Source organism: Staurois parvus, unplaced genomic scaffold, assembly GCF_062004578.1.
Source record: "Staurois parvus isolate SC_StPar_1 unplaced genomic scaffold, SC_StPar_1.0 ptg000118l, whole genome shotgun sequence".
In the NCBI taxonomy this organism is placed as follows: domain Eukaryota; kingdom Metazoa; phylum Chordata; class Amphibia; order Anura; family Ranidae; genus Staurois; species Staurois parvus.
The window spans coordinates 5,051,913-5,074,200 of NW_028317914.1; the positions used below are offsets into that span (position 1 = coordinate 5,051,913).

Here is a 22,288-nt window from a genome sequence, read left to right on the forward strand (position 1 = left end):
CTTCCATGATTTAGGTTCCTGTTCCCAAAACTCTGAAACTCTTATGATCAACAGCTGGGTTAAAATTTGGCTATTTGGGTAAAAATATAGACCATGGTGTTACAGAATGACATTGTGTTTTAACTAGCAGAACTACCAGAATTTTGCATAGTTACAGCCAGGTCCAATTTATAATTGTAACTCCTGTTTCAGGTAAAAACCAATGGCTTAGATGAAAGGAATTGTGGGTATATCATGTTTGTTAAATAACTAAACCCAGATCAAAAATGTAATACATTGCAGCTTACTAGTCATTGGATCTAATGGTTTCAATACTTTTTTTTTTTTTTTTTTATTGAGGCCAAGAATATTTTCAATAGGTACTACTCATCTCCCTATCCCCAATGTGATGAACAAAAGCAGGTACGTTTGAAGTCCAGCCTAGGTGGCAACATAGCTCCCTCTGTAGATACAGTGGAATGTAGCCACCCAGGGACATGAAGCATGTTATTTATATGGCTGGCAATTGAAAATGGGAAACTGTTTATAAAAATAGGACTAATGCAGACAACACATCTAAGGACTGATAAGCTGCATAATCGTTTTTTGTTTCTGAGTTTAGGGATGTGTTTAATGTGTACATTCTGTTATAACTTTCTTACAGTCTTGTAATCTGTTTTGTTTTCTAGAAATAATTTTGAATATACACTTGAAGCCTCAAAATCTTTGCGACCAAAGCCTGGAGACAGCACAATGACCTATCTGAACAAAGGTCAATTTTACCCCATAACACTGAAAGAGATTGGCAGCAACAAAGGGATACACCATCCAATCAGCAAAGTCCGGGTAAGTCTTTATCACTGACAATACAGTAAAGCTCCTCACCCTAAAATGTTTACTTCTGTAGCAAAATGATCTCTTAACACAAGTGCAAGTCTTTGACAACCATTTCCTGTGTTCATTTCACAGGATCATATCCTACATAATGTTTTGGAATTGCCAGTATCCGTTTGCCAATAAAACATTTATGGGAAGGGGAAGCCCCAAAGCAGCAAATATAAAACTAAAAAAAATCTGTTTCTAAGGGAAAAGTCTAATAAATTATTTATTTGAACTACAGAAAATTTTCCTTGGCACCCCTACTTCTCTTGAGTTGTACTGTTAAGCTTACTCAAAAGTTGTCAACGACAAGGAAAACAAATCTGTTTGGGATCAGTGTGTAAATGTGGGCTTCGGCCATATTCCCATGGGTTTTTCATATAAAAATACAGCCCTGTTTGCCCTGATGCCAGCTGCCCAGCCACAGATGTATAGCTATATAACTATCTCTTCTGGATGCTCATTTCATTGTACTCTTTGCTGTTTCTTCCAGAGTGTTATCATGGTTGTGTTTGCTGATGACAAAAGTCGAGAAGACCAACTTCGTCACTGGAAATACTGGCATTCCAGGCAGCACACTGCCAAACAGAGATGCATTGATATAGGTAAGCTTTTAGTGGGCAACAACCATTGAGATTAGTTGCTTTTACATTCAAGCTGAGTCAAGATTGTCTAGAAGTTTGTTACATTGTGTGAAGCATGTTAGGGTTGATAATAAGGTTTTGTGGAACTGTGGATCCTGCTTTGCTATAGAGTCCAAAATTTAGTGTTGAATATGTTTTTTGTCAATCTTTAAGAAAGAATGCAGAAATGTATTTTACAAGGCAATTGCATTATCAATAACACAATAAAGTAAATGCATAGTAATGCAGAGAATGAATGTCCATATCACACAAATGTTCAGGAACACCAACTATGTTTCCTGCTAATAATATCCCAAAGCTTGGGAATCATCAGTATTAAAGAAAGGAATTCTCTTGCCAAGAAGATAGTTTTGAAGAGAAGTTGAAAGAAAATGAACGGATAAGGATATGGAAATAGCAGGGTAAGTATAGGTATAGGCATCCTGGTCTGGGAATCCTAAGGTGAAAAACCAAGAAATATGTTGGGATGTGACCACTAGTTAAAAAGGAATTATCACATGACTGACATATCCTGAGCTCAATGGCTGAGTGAACGAAAAATATTGAGTTAAAGTCTTCTTTTCAGAGCATCAGAAAAAGGGAAAAAAGAACTCACACTGTCCATTTAGTGAAAAAATTATCGAGTATCTGTGTCAAAAGTGAATCAGTTCTCTGTTCTTTTAATGTTGTTTACCAGGTTAACCCACCTTGTCAAGGGGGGCGTTACAGATGTTTTCTAGAAAGAGAGTATCGATTGCCTATTGACATGGAGAAAATGTCTCAAAAGTTTTTTTGGTTTTTTTTTATGGCAACTGAATCCGATAAATTACAGGGCAAGTTCAGGGGAAATAAATAAATATTCACCAAACAGTTCATAATATAAATATACCTCCAAGATAATCTACTAAAAAAGAATAATCTTACAACATTCCCACCATATGTGGATATAGATACCTCTTGAACGGTTGCATCTCCAGCACTCCTATGACCCATTTATAGAGCCTGAATTTCACTTGGGCCCGAGCAAAGCTTCTGGACCCAAGTGATTATTACTATATTTATGCCTTGGGGCGCAGTAATGCAGGAAATGCTCCCAATGACAGGTCTGTGTAATTTTAAAATACATTTTTAATAGTTCCATTTAACCAAGTGACTGCTGAATTTTTTCTCCATATACATCCGTACTTCTGCTCTTTTCTGCCTATCTTTGGTAGCCACTACCTACTCTTCTGTAGTATTTTTCACGTAACATTATGAAGGATACAGCTAAAGAAATGGGACTTCATGATGTGGGGAGGCAGAAAAAAAAAACTCTGAAGGTCGATCTTGCCAATTAAAGAATTGATAGTCCACCCATGGTTTAATCATCCGATCCTATAACGTTTTGCTGAAAAGCTTTTGGTTCCTCCACTTGTTAATCTGCCACATAATCCTTTTGGTGCACTGTGCAGCATTTTGAAGTTGGATCAGTCACTCTACAGTAGAGTTGTCAAAAATTCTACATTTGACCTGACTTCTGTGATTGTTTTACAGCTGACTACAAAGAGAGTTTCAACACCATCAGTAACATTGAGGAGATTGCCTATAATGCTATTTCCTTCACCTGGGACCTCAACGATGAAGGCAAGGTATGTGCAGACACCATGGATTTCTTTTCCTTGGTACCTTTTATTAAACTGGGTGTGTTGAATTTATTACCAACCTAAGCTGTAATTACAGGTGAGCACTCCTGAATCTGTAGTGTGATTTACTACTGTAGCTACTTAAGGTTTTTTTTTTTTCCTGCAGACTATTATTTTGTCTTTATTTTCTTACTTGCAGACTATAGAATATAGACTCTTAACCAGTGGTAGCTTACCCACAGGGGCATCTCTGAGTGGGTCAAGGGGTACTTTTTTTTCTTGCTTTTAGTTTTATTTACACTAAAAGATAGGAAAACCATGGTGGCTGCCATAGCTGATATAGATATATATATATATATATATATATATATTTTTTTTTTTTTTTTAATATTCTGCTTGGTTGTAATAGTGAACCTCCATTTTGTTTGATACTTAAGCCACTGACCTGAAAAAAATTCAAATAACGACTGACTTTCTTGTTATTTTACATATTAAATAGCCAGGAACATAATTTGGTTTCCTTGTTCAGCTTTAACGCTGCCTGAGTCATCTATATGCTCATTGGACACAGGTAGAGATGCTAAGGGATTTATCAACTGAACAGGCTAGAGGTGCAAGGGTGACCTGTAAAGCTAAATGCATGTTACTTGGCAAGTAATGGTGATGAGGATGTGTGAATCATAAACTTGCTAAATAGATTTTCAAATTAATTTGCCAGTAAAAGTGTGTGTATGTAAGTGTAATATATATTACAAAAAGTGTGTGTGTGTGTGTGTGTGTGTGTGTGTGTGTGTGTGTGTGTGTATTATATATAAAACCAATAGGTGAGAGAAAATCTCAAAGTGAAGTGTATTCACCTCCTAATTGTCACCAGAACAGGTGTCCTCATAGGACGATTTTTCTTCAACTCCTTGTTCTGGTGGCAACTGGAAAATTTGGATTTTTTTTATCACTTTGTGCATTGGTGACAAATGGTTCTTGGAACAAATAGAGGTAGTTTATTTCCCTAGTAGAAATAGACGGTGATGAATCTAAAAATACTAACCTAAAAACAAATTTGGCTTTACATACCGTTTTTTTAAACAGGTTGCATATAAGCATTTAAATTGCCTACCTGGAGTTCTGCTTTAAATGTTTTTGTTGTACTACAATACTCCACAAAATGTACTGAAAGGTGGATTTATACTTTAAACACCGCATTTATGGCTGCCTCCATTAATCAACACACAGCTGCCTTGCCTTAGGAGTGGAAGTTTTTGATCCTGGGCTGTGTTTTTTATAGCCTTGCTCCCCCCCAGTCTGCTAATAACTAACTTAATCTGTTCTAGTAAACTGGTGACTTGTCTTGACAAGAGACTGTACACGCTGCTTGTATGTAAACACATCCATCTAATGGAAAGTTTCACTTAAGGGCTGTTATTTTTCTTCATATTCTTTGATATGGAAATCATTTGTTTGGGATAATATCTACCATTATACCACAAAGTGGTTATGTACACAGGGGAAAGGGGAGTTTTGATCTTCTTGGATTGAAATGGGGCCATGCTGGCTGGGAAAGGCCAGGACAATGGACCATATAATGGTAGATGAAGGGTTTTGGTCCTAAAAGAAACTGCTCCATCTTTTTACTCCTTCTCTGGCAGTGGATTGTTGCACTTGTTCAGCTGCACTCTGTGCTATTGTAAAGGGGCCAACAGGCTGCTTGGAAGGAACCGATGAGGTGAATGTCTGGGAGAGTTCATAAACAAACACTGCGCGGATTGTTGAACTTTCTTTCTCATCAGTTCACCAAATACAAAGACAAGGGGAAAGGAAAGGAAACATATGCTGAGTTCGGGATGCTTAACCCATGCTTTGACAGAGAGCCTTAAGCTTTTTACAGAAAATGGGAGCACAGGGATCGTGAGTAGAGGTGGTGTCCCCGGTGGGACCAATTGGATTCTAGATGTTGGTTTTGTTATACAGGCTTAGGAAAAAAGCCGGATTCTGATTGGATGTTTCTGACAGCATTTGCTTCAGTAGATTAAAACATTATTCAGATGGGCATATTCAGTGCACAGCGCAAAATGCAATAATAGGCAGTATTGCCCAATGAGAATGTTGGCTAGTGTAAGATTCTGGCTGGGTACTATGGTTCCTTGCACTGGTAAAGCTTAAAGACTAGTGTACATGGACTTTTCAGTTGTGTTGAGGCAGTTTTAAGACCATGTGATGCTTTGCTTTTATTCGCCCATACAAGATAGATATATAGATAGATATATATATATATATATATATATATTTTTTTTATCAGCATAAAGGACAGTACTTACATTTGACAAGTGTCCCTTGTGCTGGTGGCTGCTGTTTTTTTTGTTGAAATCTTCTATCCTTTCTATCCCCTCCATAACCCCGCAGTAGTAATCTTGTGGTGCTATGGGGTTTAATATGGCAGGGTGGAACACCTGATTTTAATTGCTAAAAGTACACTTCTACTATTTATTCTATCTGAAATTTTCTTTGTTCTGTCAAGTGTGTTGACTATGCTCACCCTTTCCGTCCTGCTCCTATTCATGGAAGCTTTACTATAGCTTCCATCAATGGAAAGTATGCCTCCTCCATTCACAGAGCACTTTACATTACTTGAAGCTACAGCACAGCTTCTATGAATGGAGGAGGGAGGCAAAAAGGGTGCAGGAATAGTTGATACTGTTGACAAGTCCCTATGACAGACCAGTTTCACCCTTTTTGCCTCCCTCCTCCATTCATAGAAGCTGTGCTGTAGCTTCAATTAATGTAAAGTGCTCTGTGAATGGAGGAGGCATACTTTCCATTGATGGAAGCTATAGTACAGCTTCCATGAATAGAGGGGGACGGAAAGGGTGAGCACAGTCAACACTCTTGACTGAGCAAAGAATATTTCAGATAGAATAAATAGTAGAAGTGTACTTTTAGCAATTAAAATCAGGTATTCCACCCTGCCAGACAGCACTGTGGTATGTGACAGAGCTATGTAAATCTCAGAACTGGATAGACAGAAATAATTTAGTAGGTAACATGGCTGTCATTTGTATTTTATCCTTGTATTTAGTAGTTTGTCAGAAGTTCAGCTTGAAGATTTGTGGGATTTTCAGCTATAGCCCGTAATCCTTTCTGAATCCGTATAATTTATACCAGGCAGTACCTTATGCCTTATGTGTCTGGCAAGGAACCTGTAACATCACTGATGTTTCATGCATCAGGTAGGCAGATTTAAAGGCTTTTTAGGCCACAGCCCCATGTCCTCCATTGCACAATTGGTGACCTGTCTAAGTCGCTCACTTATACTGTTACTTCAGAACTATATGTCCCCATTTACATTCCAGTATAAAGATATGATGAGCAGCGGTGATGATCCCTTGTCATGTAGATGACTCCTCTACATTTATTTTCTAAGGTGGTGACACACGTCATTTGTGGAAGTATATTTAGCATGTCATTAATTTTGAAATATGTGGTACTCCCAGTGATCCAGCACAGGCTTCTGGAGCTGTGAAAGGGTTAATTGCAGTGTTTATTTACTGATGTATCATTTTTTTTAAATTGCTAATTGGCTTGGTACCGTGACTGAACATCAAGGCGTGTAATTTTAAAGGGATACCACATCAATGATACACCCTTTCTTATAATAAGGCGTTGCCTGTTTTTTTTTTTTTTTTTTTTTTCTTCCTCCATAGTAGTTATGTAGATCATATTGTGAAACAGAATAGGATAGACTTAAAGTCAGTGTTGGTCATGGAATCCTATGGAGACAAGGGGCATCCTTGAGGATTAGTAGCCAATTAATGCAGAAATATTTGCATACCGTACACAAATGAGCAGTAATTTTGCATCTGATACTTATGTTTTGATCTTACGGTAATTTAAAGATTGTCCTAAAGTGGAAGAAAAGTCTAACTATTCTTAAAAAATGGTTCCTCCCACCTCCCCCCCCCCCCCCCTACTTATCCTGCCTAACCTGTATAAAAAGATGTATTTTTAATCTGCTCCGGATTAGCTGTATGATCCTGCATTACCAGCTTGAGGAGTGCTTAATTACGGCTGGGAATTCTGGAAGCCTTGTTATCATTTATAGATCTCCATGGCCCAGCCATTGTTGGCGTTTTCCTCCTTTCTCCTGCAGTAGCAGTTTACTGACAGAGGAGATTAAAAATAAGTAAATACACAGATCCCTTCTTCTTTTTTCTTATTCCTTCTTTCTTTTTCTTTTTTCTTTTTTTTTTTTTCTTTTTTATATACAGGGTACACAAGATGGACAGGAGGAGTGGGGAGTTAAAGGTCAAACCTATGCTTTTCTTCCACTTTAAAGTCCAAAAGAATTAAAATATAATAATTTTGTAGTTGACCCTGAATATTTTTTTCTTTCCCTAAAACCAGACACAGATCCTGAAAACCTCATTCTGTCCCTAAAATTGGGTACAGTTGTGATGCCTTGTGAGAGTATTTCATGTGCTCTTTCCTTTTCTCTCAATTTTTTTTTTTTTTGCTGAAGAGCCTGTGATGATGGCTTCACTTTGACATCAGTTAGAGACACTGCAGAAATGTATTCACTGGTAAATTTAACCTGAAGTTGATTTCCTATTGACCTGCTTTTAGGCAGTTTTTTTTTTTCAATTTTCATGTGTGTGAATGCAAAACCCATGAAGAGATTCCATCCAGTTGACAAAGACCCCCAAAGGTTTTTGTTGGCACATACTGCCATCTGTCTGTAGGATAACGGAGCATTGATGTATGTCCAGCCAAATGTTTTAGATAGCATGGGAAAGCATTGGAGGCTGTATTGGAATCTTTCTATCTTTCTGGGCTATGTTGGTGAGATTTAGAGATTTCTCCTAACTTTCTGTCATGTTTGGTTTGGATTATGTGGAGATGAGTTTGAAACCTTTGCTAATTTTTTTTTTTTTTTTTTAATTGTGATTTCCTTGTTACTGAGACAGAAAGTGGTGGTGTGGGAGGAGAAATTCCTCCTTCTCTTCTGACTTTTCTAGTAGGACAGAAGACTTAATTTTCCTCTGCTGCAGTTCAGTAACCTTTACAAATCTTGTCCTTCTGCCAGTCTGTGACTGGACAGTGAAGGGAGAAGCAGAGAGACTGATGGGCTCATCTGTCACTCTGCTCTCTCCTCCTGTTGGCAAGTTACTTGTTATCACATGACCTTTGCAGCATAACTGCTGTTCCTCCTCCCTCAGTCTACTAGGTACTGACATTGAAATCCATAAAAAAATAAATAATATATATATATATATATATATATATATATATATATAAACAATTTACTAATGAATACAAAGCTGAATTAACGGAAATGTATGAATAGCTCAGGTATATTTAGTAAATCTGTGTGCTTCACTGGATAGGTTTGATTACTTTATCTTTTTATAGCAGTAGTGAAACGTACGCTTTTTTTTTTTCTTCTCAATTCAAACCGAATGAACTTTCCTAACATGACAGGGCCAACTACAAATGCACAAGTTTTGTTTACTTCACTATGCAGGAGGAATGAGGATGAACCGGGTTTTTGCGCTTTTGCTTTGCATTTTGCTTTTGTTGCCTTTCCAAGGAAGAATCTTGCTAAACAAGCTGAAGATGCTTTGAGGATTGTTTCTTGGGGTTGGGCCTGGAGTTGGCCAATGGCTTGTTACCTAGTAATGTCACTTGCAGATGACTTCACTAACCAGTTTTACCACTTCTTCAAAGCTGTCCACAAAGTAGCTTGCTTGATCTTCAGAACTATCATTGTTTTTTTCCAGGTCTCTTCTTGGTAAATCTCTGCTTTTCGAATTCTTCACCAAAAGGTTGTTGTTTGCAGTACAGGGGCGGGCTGACCATTTGGAAACTCGGGCACTGCCTGAAGGCCCGGGGTCAGAAGGGGGCCCCATGAGATGCCCCTGGTACCTTTTTTCTTAGGCTTTTTGGAGTTTGGGCAAGGACACACGGGCCCCATGATCCCCTATTGCCCGGGGCCCCATGTAGTCAGTCCGCCCCTGTTGCAGTATTTTTTATTTTATTTTTTAACACTTTAAAGTATCAGCCTTCTTAATGTCATTTATTGTGGACAGTCGAGCAATCTACTAACATCAACGATCATGGGTTGGGTTAAGTTAAAGTGTTACATTGGTCACAAAAAAAGCACATTTTAAAACTTTCTTAATTTTAAAATATTTTCTTGCTGAGTCAAGCTGGCAAAACTATCTTTACATCTGATATACTGAGTTTCTCAGATGCCTGCTTCCTGTGGTTCCTCCTGCTGGCCCCTGTATCTGTACAGGACATGCTAAGCGACTTAGGGGCCACTGAGAAAAAAACAAAACTTTTTTGATTTTTCACTTCATGAGTGATTGTGGAATGCAATAAGTGAATGGAAAGCATATGTGAGCCCTGATATTTAAAGTGAATCTTGCATTGGGATAAAAAAAACTTACCATGGCCTAGCTTCTGACACAGGTTTGCGTGACATCACTCTGCCTCCTGTGAGAGCCAGGTACTTGAAACCCCCATGAAAGGTGCTCCTGCAATAGTTTGGCACTTAATCATTCATTTTCTTGGGAAGCACTGCTATGGAAACTGAAGGTCAATTTACATTGACTGTGACAACACTAGCAAGATGAGTCCAGCGATCGACAAGTGGTAATTGGCAAATGTTAGAGTTATAAAAACTGTTAAATAAAACTGTCTTAGTGGGAAAAAAACCTGTTTCTCTTGGCAGTGGGCAATGCTATTCCTTCCTTCCTCCCCTCTAAGAAGAGCATACATGTTACTTGTTTCAGGATCATCTGCTTGCCTACAGTCTTGTGATTCATAAAACTAACTTTGGTCATTTTTGATGTAGACTGATGGACTGTGATGGAGCCTAATCAGTAATTCTAATATTTTGTAGCTGCTGTGATCTTGTAAGTCATGGCTGCTTTATAGTAAATATCCACCAGGTGGCAATACATTCCTACCAGAGCTTTGCTGTAATACTGTCACCTAGAGATGACTATAGAACATACATACAGTATATCCAAACTGTTGCCTAAGGCTTATGCGGGACATTCAATTTTAAGGCTGCAAAAGCATAAAAGAATTTATTAACATTGAATCGGCACATTATGCATAAAAGACCAAAAAAATGTGAAAATGATGGTTTTCCTAATAGAGGCATTTAGGAAGAAATCCAATATAAAATCTCTAAAGCAAATACCTTGGTTAAGTAATTTTTGCCTATTTTTGGTTCTGAGAAACTATGTAAAAACAAACAAAAAACCCCCCACAATACCTTCTGGTTTTAAAGTCGATCTAAAATGCCATGCTGCAGTATATAAAAAGAATTTGAGTATAGCTTAACTCAAAAGTAAAAATTATAATGCCTTGCAGCTTACCTATCTTTTAGATTTGTTGGCTGCATTCATTTTATTTCAGGCTTATTTTTCTTATTTTCAGAAAGTGCAGCAATTTACCTGCTGATTCTGGTAGAAATACTGTGTTCTTGTAACTTTCTGTGTACTGAACTAAAATCTCAATGTTATCCGCTTTCCCAGAACTACAGAACAGCTCTCTATGTAACAGATGGGGAAAGGGGGGTGTAGTGTATTCACTGCCACATTGAACTCTGTGGAGGTCCCTAGGCTGTCAAAACCTTGAGGGGGGGCTTCGCAGGTTTCTGGAGGTTTCAGCCGCTAGATGGAGATGACCATCACTACTATATATTAGACGTATGTTGGTTGCACCAAAATCTTTTACAAACTGACAGCTGAAAGATGATGAGCTTTTCAGAGACTAACTGCAATGTGAACCTGATGTCTATGGTTTATGTACTTTATTTCAGGTACTTATATAGCACCATCAGTTTATGCAGTGCTTTACATATTTATTGTACATTCATATCAGTCCCAAACCCTCAAGGGGTGTACAATCTGAGGTTCCTAACTTATATTCATACATACACATACTAGGGCCAATATAGACAGGAGCCAATTAAGCTACCAGCATGTCTTTGGAGTGTGGAAGGAAACCAGAGTACACGGAGGAAACCCATGCAGGCACAGGGAGAATATGCAAACTCCAGGCAGGTGGTGCCATGGTTGGGATTTGAACCAACAACCCTAGTACTGCCAGGCGAAAGTGCTAACCATTTAGCCACTGTGCTGCCCATAACTTTAAGTTGCTTTTATTGTACAGTACATTAATACAGTATGTTCGCTATGGAGTCTTTTAGCTTTTTTTTTTGTTTCTTTGAGTTGATTCATTTTCTTTCCCTATTAACCATTTTAAGAAAACTGCACTGTAACATTCTTTCAAAATCAAATCCAATATTTTGATCTGTTGTTGCCGGGCCCTTAAATGGCGTAGGGCCCATAGACTGGAGCTTACTCTGCCTATTTGGTAATCCATCACTGGGTGTATTTGTAGTCCAAAGTCCTAGGATGACAACACTGCTCCTCTATAAATACAGTATGGTGAGTGAGTGTTGTCATGCTAGGACAGGAAGCGTATTACTGGCATGATCACCAGGTTAAAATTGAAGCGTATTACTGGCATGATCACCAGGTTAAAATTGAAGCGTATTACTGGCATGATCACCAGGTTAAAATTAAGGAGACAATCTGAAAAAAACAATCTAATGCATCTAAAGACTAATGAGATGCAATATATTCTTTGTTTTGGGGTTAAACACACTTTTAAAGGTGATATTGGAATTCTCCTAGTGTATATGGAGGTTTTTTTATTTTGTTTTTTGTATTTTTTTTTTTGTATGATGGGAATAAGGAATACCTACTACAAATAACTTGAATTGAGTGTATCTTCAGAAGGCCTTCCATAAATGATTACTGACATATATCTGTCCTTGTCTGCAGGTGTTCATATCTGTGAACTGTCTGAGTACAGACTTCTCCTCCCAGAAAGGGGTGAAGGGGCTGCCGCTCAACATCCAGATCGATACATACAGCTACAACAACAGAAGTAACAAACCCATCCATCGGGCCTACTGCCAGATCAAAGTCTTCTGTGATAAGGTGAGATCTATCTGTCGGTGTGATGGAAGTGCCTCCAGCACACAGCCTTTTTTCAACAAAGACTAGACCTATAGAGCAGATTTGTCTATTCCAGTGCTATGATTCATCTGTCTAGCATTTCTAGTCAATTTGCAAAAACAATTAAAATATCGTTTGTCTGTTGTAGGGCGCCGAACGTAAAATCAGAGATGAAGAACGTAAGCAGAGCAAGAGAAAAGGCAAGTGTACTGAGCCCAGCTCCCAGATCAATGCTTGTAAGTAGAAATGATATAATTGTCCCAATATGTCTCATTGACCTGTTAAGGCCTCTTGCACCTCCTAGGTGTAGTGCGTCCTTCCTGGCATTTTAGTGCGCCCAAGAGGGTTAGGTGCAGTGTCCGGCCCCACTGCCTACAGCCTGTCAAAGTCTATATCAGGCAGAAAAGGACACTTTGCCTATCCCTCCTGGATGCAATAAAATACCAGGAGGGAGGTACTGCACCTAGATTGCGCAAGGGGCCTGAAAAGGAAACTCCAGGCATTGACAAATTCTCAAACTGCATAGCAAAGGACTTTTAAGCGCATATCAAATTCTAATGCTCCCAAAATACATACAATTAAAAACCTACATTTATTTGTACAAAAGAGATATATTATGTATATGGCCTTCTTTCCTTCTTTCCTTCTTTCCTTCTTTCCTTCTTTCCTTCTTTCCTTCTTTCCTTCTTTCCTTCTTTCCTTCTTCCTTCTTCCTTCCTTCTTTCTTCTTTCGTCCTTCTTCTTCTGTCTTCTTTCGTCCTTCTTCTTTTTCTGTCTTCTTTCGTCCTTCTTCTTTTTCTGTCTTCTTTCGTCCTTCTTTTTCTGTCTTCTTTCGTCCTTCTTCTTCTTCTTCTTCTGTCTTCTTTCGTTCTTCTTCTTCTTCTGTCTTCTTTCGTTCTTCTTCTTCTTCTGTCTTCTTTCGTTCTTCTTCTTCTGTCTTCTGTCTTCTTTCGTCCTTCTTCTTCTTCTTCTGTCGTCCTTCTTCTTCTTCTGTCTTCTTTCGTCCTTCTTCTTCTTCTTCTGTCTTCTTTCGTCCTTCTTCTTCTTCTTCTGTCTTCTTTCGTCCTTCTTCTTCTTCTTCTGTCTTCTTTCGTCCTTCTTCTTCTTCTTCTGTCTTCTTTCGTCCTTCTTCTTCTTCTTCTGTCTTCTTTCGTCCTTCTTCTTCTTCTTCTGTCTTCTTTCGTCCTTCTTCTTCTTCTTCTGTCTTCTTTCGTCCTTCTTCTTCTTCTTCTGTCTTCTTTCGTCCTTCTTCTTCTTCTTCTGTCTTCTTTCGTCCTTCTTCTTCTTCTTCTTCTTCTTCTTCTTCTTCTGTCTTCTTTCGTCCTTCTTCTTCTGTCTTCTTTCGTCCTTCTTCTTCTTCTTCTGTCTTCTTCTTCTGTCTTCTTTCGTCCTTCTTCTTCTTCTTCTTCTGTCTTCTTTCGTCCTTCTTCTTCTTCTTCTTCTTTCGTCCTTCTTCTTCTTCTTCTGTCTTCTTTCGTCCTTCTTCTTCTTCTTCTTCTGTCTTCTTTCGTCCTTCTTCTTCTTCTGTCTTCTTTCGTCCTTCTTCTTCTTCTTCTGTCTTCTTTCGTCCTTCTTCTTCTTCTTCTGTCTTCTTTCGTCCTTCTTCTTCTTCTTCTGTCTTCTTTCGTCCTTCTTCTTCTTCTTCTGTCTTCTTTCGTCCTTCTTCTTCTTCTTCTTCTGTCTTCTTTCGTCCTTCTTCTTCTTCTTCTTCTGTCTTCTTTCGTCCTTCTTCTTCTTCTTCTTCTGTCTTCTTTCGTCCTTCTTCTTCTTCTTCTTCTGTCTTCTTTCGTCCTTCTTCTTCTTCTGTCTTCTTTCGTCCTTCTTCTTCTTCTTCTTCTTCTTCTTCTTCTGTCTTCTTTCGTCCTTCTTCTTCTTCTGTCTTCTTTCGTCCTTCTTCTTCTTCTTCTGTCTTCTTTCGTCCTTCTTCTTCTTCTTCTGTCTTCTTTCGTCCTTCTTCTTCTTCTTCTGTCTTCTTTCGTCCTTCTTCTTCTTCTTCTTCTGTCTTCTTTCGTCCTTCTTCTTCTTCTTCTTCTGTCTTCTTTCGTCCTTCTTCTTCTTCTTCTTCTGTCTTCTTTCGTCCTTCTTCTTCTTCTTCTTCTTCTGTCTTCTTTCGTCCTTCTTCTTCTTCTTCTTCTTCTGTCTTCTTCTTCTTCTTCTTCTTCTGTCTTCTTTCGTCCTTCTTCTTCTTCTTCTGTCTTCTTTCGTCCTTCTTCTTCTTCTTCTTCTGTCTTCTTTCGTCCTTCTTCTTCTTCTGTCTTCTTTCGTCCTTCTTCTTCTTCTTCTTCTTCTTCTTCTTCTGTCTTCTTTCGTCCTTCTTCTTCTTCTTCTTCTTCTGTCTTCTTTCGTCCTTCTTCTTCTTCTTCTTCTTCTGTCTTCTTTCGTCCTTCTTCTTCTTCTTCTTCTTCTGTCTTCTTTCGTCCTTCTTCTTCTTCTTCTTCTTCTTCTTCTGTCTTCTTTCGTCCTTCTTCTTCTTCTTCTTCTTCTGTCTTCTTTCGTCCTTCTTCTTCTTCTTCTTCTGTCTTCTTTCGTCCTTCTTCTTCTTCTTCTTCTGTCTTCTTTCGTCCTTCTTCTTCTTCTTCTTCTGTCTTCTTTCGTCCTTCTTCTTCTTCTTCTTCTGTCTTCTTTCGTCCTTCTTCTTCTTCTTCTTCTGTCTTCTTTCGTCCTTCTTCTTCTTCTTCTGTCTTCTTTCGTCCTTCTTCTTCTTCTTCTTCTGTCTTCTTTCGTCCTTCTTCTTCTTCTTCTTCTGTCTTCTTTCGTCCTTCTTCTTCTTCTTCTTCTTCTGTCTTCTTTCGTCCTTCTTCTTCTTCTTCTTCTGTCTTCTTTCGTCCTTCTTCTTCTTCTTCTTCTTCTTCTGTCTTCTTTCGTCCTTCTTCTTCTTCTTCTTCTTCTGTCTTCTTTCGTCCTTCTTCTTCTTCTTCTTCTTCTTCTGTCTTCTTTCGTCCTTCTTCTTCTTCTTCTTCTTCTTCTGTCTTCTTCTTCTTCTTCTTCTTCTTCTGTCTTCTTCTTCTGTCTTCTTTCGTCCTTCTTCTTCTTCTTCTTCTTCTGTCTTCTTTCGTCCTTCTTCTTCTTCTTCTTCTTCTGTCTTCTTTCGTCCTTCTTCTTCTTCTTCTTCTTCTGTCTTCTTTCGTCCTTCTTCTTCTTCTTCTTCTTCTTCTGTCTTCTTTCGTCCTTCTTCTTCTTCTTCTTCTTCTGTCTTCTTTCGTCCTTCTTCTTCTTCTTCTTCTTCTGTCTTCTTTCGTCCTTCTTCTTCTTCTTCTTCTTCTGTCTTCTTTCGTCCTTCTTCTTCTTCTTCTTCTGTCTTCTTCTTCTTCTTCTTCTTCTTCTTCTGTCTTCTTTCGTCCTTCTTCTTCTTCTTCTTCTTCTGTCTTCTTCTTCTTCTTCTTCTTCTTCTGTCTTCTTTCGTCCTTCTTCTTCTTCTTCTGTCTTCTTCTTCTGTCTTCTTCTGTCTTCTTCTTCTGTCTTCTTTCGTCCTTCTTCTTCTTCTTCTTCTTCTTCTGTCTTCTTTCGTCCTTCTTCTTCTTCTTCTTCTTCTGTCTTCTTCTTCTGTCTTCTTCTGTCTTCTTCTTCTGTCTTCTTTCGTCCTTCTTCTTCTTCTTCTTCTTCTGTCTTCTTTCGTCCTTCTTCTTCTTCTTCTTCTGTCTTCTTTCGTCCTTCTTCTTCTTCTTCTTCTTCTTCTGTCTTCTTTCGTCCTTCTTCTTCTTCTGTCTTCTTTCGTCCTTCTTCTTCTTCTTCTTCTGTCTTCTTCTTCTTCTTCTTCTTCTGTCTTCTTTCGTCCTTCTTCTTCTTCTTCTGTCTTCTTCTTCTGTCTTCTTCTGTCTTCTTCTTCTGTCTTCTTTCGTCCTTCTTCTTCGTCTTCTTCTTCTGTCTTCTTTCGTCCTTCTTCTTCTTCTTCTTCTGTCTTCTTTCGTCCTTCTTCTTCTTCTTCTTCTGTCTTCTTTCGTCCTTCTTCTTCTTCTTCTTCTGTCTTCTTCTTCTGTCTTCTTCTTCTGTCTTCTTCTTCTGTCTTCTTTCGTCCTTCTTCTTCTTCTTCTTCTTCTGTCTTCTTTCGTCCTTCTTCTTCTTCTTCTTCTTCTGTCTTCTTTCGTCCTTCTTCTTCTTCTTCTTCTTCTGTCTTCTTTCGTCCTTCTTCTTCTTCTTCTTCTTCTGTCTTCTTCTTCTTCTTCTTCTTCTGTCTTCTTCTTCTGTCTTCTTTCGTCCTTCTTCTTCTTCTTCTTCTTCTGTCTTCTTTCGTCCTTCTTCTTCTTCTTCTTCTTCTGTCTTCTTTCGTCCTTCTTCTTCTTCTTCTTCTGTCTTCTTTCGTCCTTCTTCTTCTTCTTCTTCTTCTGTCTTCTTTCGTCCTTCTTCTTCTTCTTCTTCTGTCTTCTTCTTCTTCTGTCTTCTTCTTCTTCTGTCTTCTTCTGTCTTCTGTCTTCTTCTTCTTCTGTCTTCTTTCGTCGTCGTCTTCTTCTTCTGTCTTCTTTCGTCCTTCTTCTTCTTCTGTCTTCTTTCGTCTTCTTCTTCTTCTGTCTTCTTTCGTCTTCTTCTTCTGTCTTCTTTCGTCGTCTTCTTCTGTCTTCTTTCGTCGTCTTCTTCTTCTTCTGTCTTCTTCTTCTTCTTCTGTCGTCTTTCGTCGTCTTCTTCTTCTGTCGTCTTTCGTCGTCTTCTTCTTCTGTCTTCTTTCGTCTTCTTCTTCTTCTTCTGTCTTATTTCGTCTTCCCTTCTTCTTTTTTTTTTTTTTTTTTTGTAATATAAATCAAGTAGAGCAGGCCACATGAAATTTTTTTTTCATGTATAGTGTGCTACTTGATTTATAAAATGGCTATGTACATAATATATTTTGTAAGCCTGTTGCTGGAACATACGGACATGGTTATGTATAGGTTTTTTTATATTTTGTACAAATGTAAATATTAGATTGTATGTATTTTTGTGGTCTTGGAGTTTTTTTGATAATTTTAAAAGTAATTTGCTACACAGCTTGAGATTTTGTCTATGGTATATAGGATGTTGGCATATGCGGACGGAGAAGTTTCTCCTTTTTGATTAGACTCCAGGTGTAATTCTTTGATCACATATGTGTCCTACACTATGCATGGCTGCATTCTGAAGTCATTGTAATTATTACTTTGTAATTGAATGGGTGACTATTTAAATAAAGTAGAGCATTCGTTGCCAGTTCTTTTTCCTCTTCCGTTTTTTTTTTTTCCCTTTATTTTTAGTTTGAGGTTCTGCTTTTAAGGGCCAGTACACAACACATGCAGTCCAGTGCGTTTTTTTTTTTTTATTTTCTTTATTTCTGCATGAACATTGCATGGATAGTTGGTTATATAGTTTTCTATGGCATAGTTCACACCAGTGCGGTCAGTTCCAGTGCATTCCAGTTCCAGAAAAGTAGAATATGCTGCCTTTTTCTGCACTGTACTGGAATGAGGTAAAATGCACCAAAATGTCATTTAAGGGGGGAAAAATGCACCGGAATGCAGCAAAAATGCATCAAACGGTACATGCAGAAACGCATCTGGAAAGCATCCAGACTATGTTTTTATGATGTGAACTGGCCCTAAAGGAAATTTTTCTTCTGAAAAACATGGAGTCTGCCATTTCTGACATCTCCTTTTGCAAATGCTACATTTCTGCCTGGGTCATACAGACCCTTCTGATCCAGGACTTAAGTGACTAACCCTAACCAGCCTGCAGATAAGGGCTCCTGACTTTACTCTGACTTTCATAGTCTCCATAATTGTTCTGAGGAATTATGAGACTTTTTTTGCTTTTACCTTCCAACACACTCATTTTGAGGGTTTTATGTGATATTTTTAATCTAGGTGAAAAGAGAACTCCAGCTGAAACTTCTCTTGGGTCATGAATATAGTGGGGAAGGGGTAGAACATTTGTTGGATTTCTGTCTGTTTTCATTGGGGATTTCCACTTGCTCTCCAACATGGACATATAGCAATAATTAATTTTATATTTATAATTTTTTTTTTTTTAGCAGAGAGGCTGAATGGATCTGAGGTTTTTAATATGGTCTGTGTCATAGTCCAGCATATTTTGTGTTTTTGGCTTGTTGGTTAGAAAACTTTTGCTATAAACCAGTTCTGGCTTACACGATTGTGTAGATGAATCATTTCCTTTTATTTTCTTGTATAGTTACAGATGTTAAAGGAGCACTGCTTCCCTCTCACAAGAGGACAGACATCACGGTGTTCAAACCCATGCAAGACTTGGACACACAGCCTGTCCTGTTCATCCCCGATGTACACTTTGCCAATCTCCAGCGCACCACTCATGTAAGTATTTCTGTTCTCCTATAAGGTTCCCTCTTTAAAGTTGTAGTAAACCTCAGACTTGAAATATGAATAAAACCTATCGCTTTATAGTGTGTACTTGTCTCTATCCAGAGCATGAAGTGTCATTTCTGTCTGCTGCCTTGTTCCTCTGCCATCAGCATGAATCGCTTCTGACAAGTTTTACCAGGGCTGCGGATAAGGGGGCACCACTAGTCCTCCTATACAGGGCCCCAGCCAGCAAGGGGATGCAGGCAGCTGGGCGAATCAGATGTGAACAGGGAGGGTGATTGGCACAGCGGGAAGGGAGGGGAGAGCAATACAGGGGATCAGTTCCAGTAATTGCCCCCCCCCCTTTCCCCCACCGCCTCCTCACCCATCCCTCTCCCTTACACCATACATGTCCCCACCCCCTTAGTGCTGCCAGCTTTCCTCCTCTCCTTAACTCTAGCATCTGTAAGCACACAACAGGATCCTTTAGGATGGAGGGTGGGGAAGGGTTTGGTAAATATGTCACATTTACCAGCCCCTTCCTTTCCTTAATGATAACTATGAGCGATCAGTAGCAGCCACTCACTGTGTTCTTTCATAACTGAAGCATAGTAAACTGTGGGTTTTTGTTTTTTTTGGAGGGGGACCTGTTAAGTTGGCTGTATGGGGCCCTGTGGTTTTTTAACAGCAACCCTGAGTTTTACTGACACCAAGAGAAAAATAGGGAGGGACCTTCTGGCAGATTGACAGCCTCAGCTCTGGTCAGTGAGCTGTGTGTAGGGGGGGGGGGCTGTCTCTCCACTCCAATCAGCTCTCCTCACTGGGCTCTGCAGACTGCAATTGCAGCTCTCTGCCCCCCTTCCTTGTCATGACCGGATGGAATAGGAGGCTGCTGTAGATAACTATGCTTTATACCTGGGGCATTTTTTTTTTTTGGATGAGTATTTCAAGTCTGTGTTTGTGTGTGTACACACTGGAGGCTTTGAGACAGACTTATTTTCCTGCTACAGGTTTTAAACTGTGTTTATTGTTACTTGATCAATATATCAGGACAAAAAGCAGCCCCAGAAAAATTGATATTCTCATTGTAAGTGTAGTAGAAGGGCAAGGTCCCATCTTTCATGGGTACTGAAGATAAAATATAAAGAATAGCTTAACAGTACACCATTTATACGCCACTGAATAAACAAATCGCAAGATTACATAGGCTTTTTTTTTTTATTTTCAAATCATAGTGAAGTCCTATAATGCAAGTTTTGGAAAGCAAAATAAATATTTTAACAATTGATGATTTATTGTTCCATTGTCTTCCAGGTGCTCCCCCTTTCACCAGAGGAGATGGATGGGGAAAGGTAATTGATCCTTTTTTTTTTTTTTTTTGAGGGGGGGGGTTTGTCTTTTAATGATTTGGAAATTAGGTCTGACAGTGCTAAGTGCAATTGCTATGTAATTGAAGTATCCTATAGTGATTAGGCATTCCCTTCTTTTTTGATAATACATCGATATATATATATATATATATATATATATATATATATATATATATATAGCAAATGAAAACTGATTGGACTATAACATATCAAAAAAGCACTGTGGAAGACCTTGACTTAAAAAAAATCCCTTAACTTCAGCCAACACTAAGACCACTGGGTGTTGTAAATATCTCTCGGTTGCTTTGACCTTCTACTGGCCAGTTACCACTTCTGGGTCTAAACTGCAACTAGGTTCTGATGGTAAGCAGAGGCTCTGGTTGGCAGCCTCTTCAGCAATCAACCAATCAGCTCTTTTGCCTGTGCACAGATCTTGGGCAAGGCTGAGACATGGAAGTAGTGATCCACTTCTCAGCAGAAGATTAAAGCTCCCAAAAGTACTTGTAATGCTCCAAGCAATCATCATGCTAATTTTAGGGTATGGGTTAGCAGGGATATGGTTATATATTTGTAATTATTTGGCTAGTTGGAAACAACATTAAATCCAGTTTATAATAAATGCATATGATGTAGACCTGCTCTTGTACAGTCTGCACATGTATATACAACATGAAAGATTTAGATTTCCTCTGTTTTATGTTTAGCTCTGGTATGAAGAGAGTGCCGTTCAGTCCTGAGGAAGACTTTGGAACGCCTCCTGCTAAGATACCAAGAATAGATGAACCAAAGAGAGGTATTTATGGTCTACTTCATCTGCGTCTGATAAAAATCCAATAGGCATTCATTCATTTATTTTTTGTTTCTTTACTGGTTGTCTTGGTATTTTTAACTGGAAGAATAATTTTTTGTAGGCCACGTATTTAGCTGGTGGAAGAATGGAGGCTCTAGGGAAGGCATATAAATGGAATGGCTTACACTAGTTCACAAAAACTGAAATTTCTTGATTGCCCTTCACTTTTCTTCTGTAATTTAAAAGGGGAAAGAGTACCTGTGCATTATAAGAGGGTTACTGGGAGAGCTGCACAGTGAAGTCCATTGTTCAGGGTGAAAGACCTGTCCTTGCACTGTAACAATCAGCTTCTCTCAACGTCTCCTTTTTTTTGTATGTTAAATTCTATCATTGGAAGCCTTTTGACATACCTTCTTGATAAGTGCAATAAAATATCCCTTGATCCTACCAGATATTCAGTCAGCTGATAACCTCCAGTGCTCCTGTCTCTGCCTAGTGGCATCTGTGAGCATTGTTCAAAGTTGTGTTTTTTGTTTTTTTTTGTTTTTTTTGTGAACTACAGAACACCCCTCTACATTATATGGGATAAGTGTTCTGCAGTCTTGTAATATGGTGACAGCACTGCTGTTCATATGTGTACAGTAAGGCAGTGTTGTCACCCTCAGATAGGAAGTATGTTACTGGCGGCATCACCAGGTAAATATTAAGGCAAAAAGCCTGTAAAAATGTTGGGTACAATACATACCTTACTGTTAGGAGCTTGTTTAAAGGTACCCTTGTAGGCTGATCAATACCTGAGCATGGGTACCTTAAAGGAAACTTGCAGTGTGGAAATGTGAATGCTGCCCCTGCTAAGCTTTCGGAAAAGGCTGTTGGCTGCTTTAGTACTTTTTCATACACTGACCAGGGATAAGTATGCAAATTGGGAATGCTGACTTGCTAATCTGCATGCTTGTTCCAGGATGGTGAGGGGAAAAAAATGCTGAAGCCAGAGACAACTGGGAAACTGGTATTCCAAGAACAGAATTTGCAGCAATATTTGTCTCGGTAAAGATTACCTTTTTTATAGTGAATCTGTGTTTAAAGAGTTATGCAGACCAGCCATTCTCATCCTTACCCTGGAGCAACCATTTACAATTTTTAGGTCTCGGGGAACCCCTGATGATATTGAAAATTTTTAATTTGCACGATCAGTAAGTTGTAGATTTTAGAATGAAAGAATACATAATGTGACATACCTAGAGTTTTTTTGTTTTTTTTTTTGTACCCAAATTTAAACCAATAATACTGAATGGAAAAGAAATGCATCATTTAAAGGATGGTCCCCTTACATTGATGGCCAGTGAAGAAGGGCTTTCTTACACTGGTGGTCAGTGGGAAGGAAGAATGCTTCCATTCCAGACCGATAAAAAGAGCATTGGTGTCAGTGGTTGCTTACCTGTGAGATGAGGACTTCTGCACTGGACCTAACCTGATGGCTCTGCTGGGTGGTGTCAGCCCAGAACTATGCAGACACCATCAGGTGGGAGGTCAGTCTGCCCCTGCTCAAGCAACCCCAGGAAAACCCTGAAGGAAGCCTAGGGCTCCATGGAACCTTGGTTGGGACGGGCTGATGTAGACCTTCTTTCTTGAGACTTTGTTGCCTAGCTTTAATGCTTATGCTTTGGTTTCACCTCCTTTCTGAGGCATTAAAGATAAACTTTTCTGAAACTCATTTACAGCATATTCGTTCAAGT

General features: G+C 38.9%; 1 protein-coding gene across 2 annotated transcripts in view; it reads left to right on the forward strand.

Moving 5' to 3' along the window:
- Window positions 1-22,288, forward strand: part of GRHL1 (grainyhead like transcription factor 1) — a 47,416-nt gene that overhangs the window by 19,715 nt on the left and 5,413 nt on the right. The window contains exons 6-13 of one of the 2 annotated variants that reach the window (XM_089672033.1): window positions 669-825; window positions 1,352-1,463; window positions 3,015-3,109; window positions 11,959-12,117; window positions 12,284-12,371; window positions 18,265-18,404; window positions 19,707-19,744; window positions 20,467-20,555. In XM_089672033.1, coding sequence (XP_089528159.1) covers window positions 669-825; window positions 1,352-1,463; window positions 3,015-3,109; window positions 11,959-12,117; window positions 12,284-12,371; window positions 18,265-18,404; window positions 19,707-19,744; window positions 20,467-20,555 — 878 coding nt within the window. The remainder of the gene's footprint in view (window positions 1-668; window positions 826-1,351; window positions 1,464-3,014; window positions 3,110-11,958; window positions 12,118-12,283; window positions 12,372-18,264; window positions 18,405-19,706; window positions 19,745-20,466; window positions 20,556-22,288) is intronic. The other variant, XM_089672034.1, reaches the window with a different exon arrangement.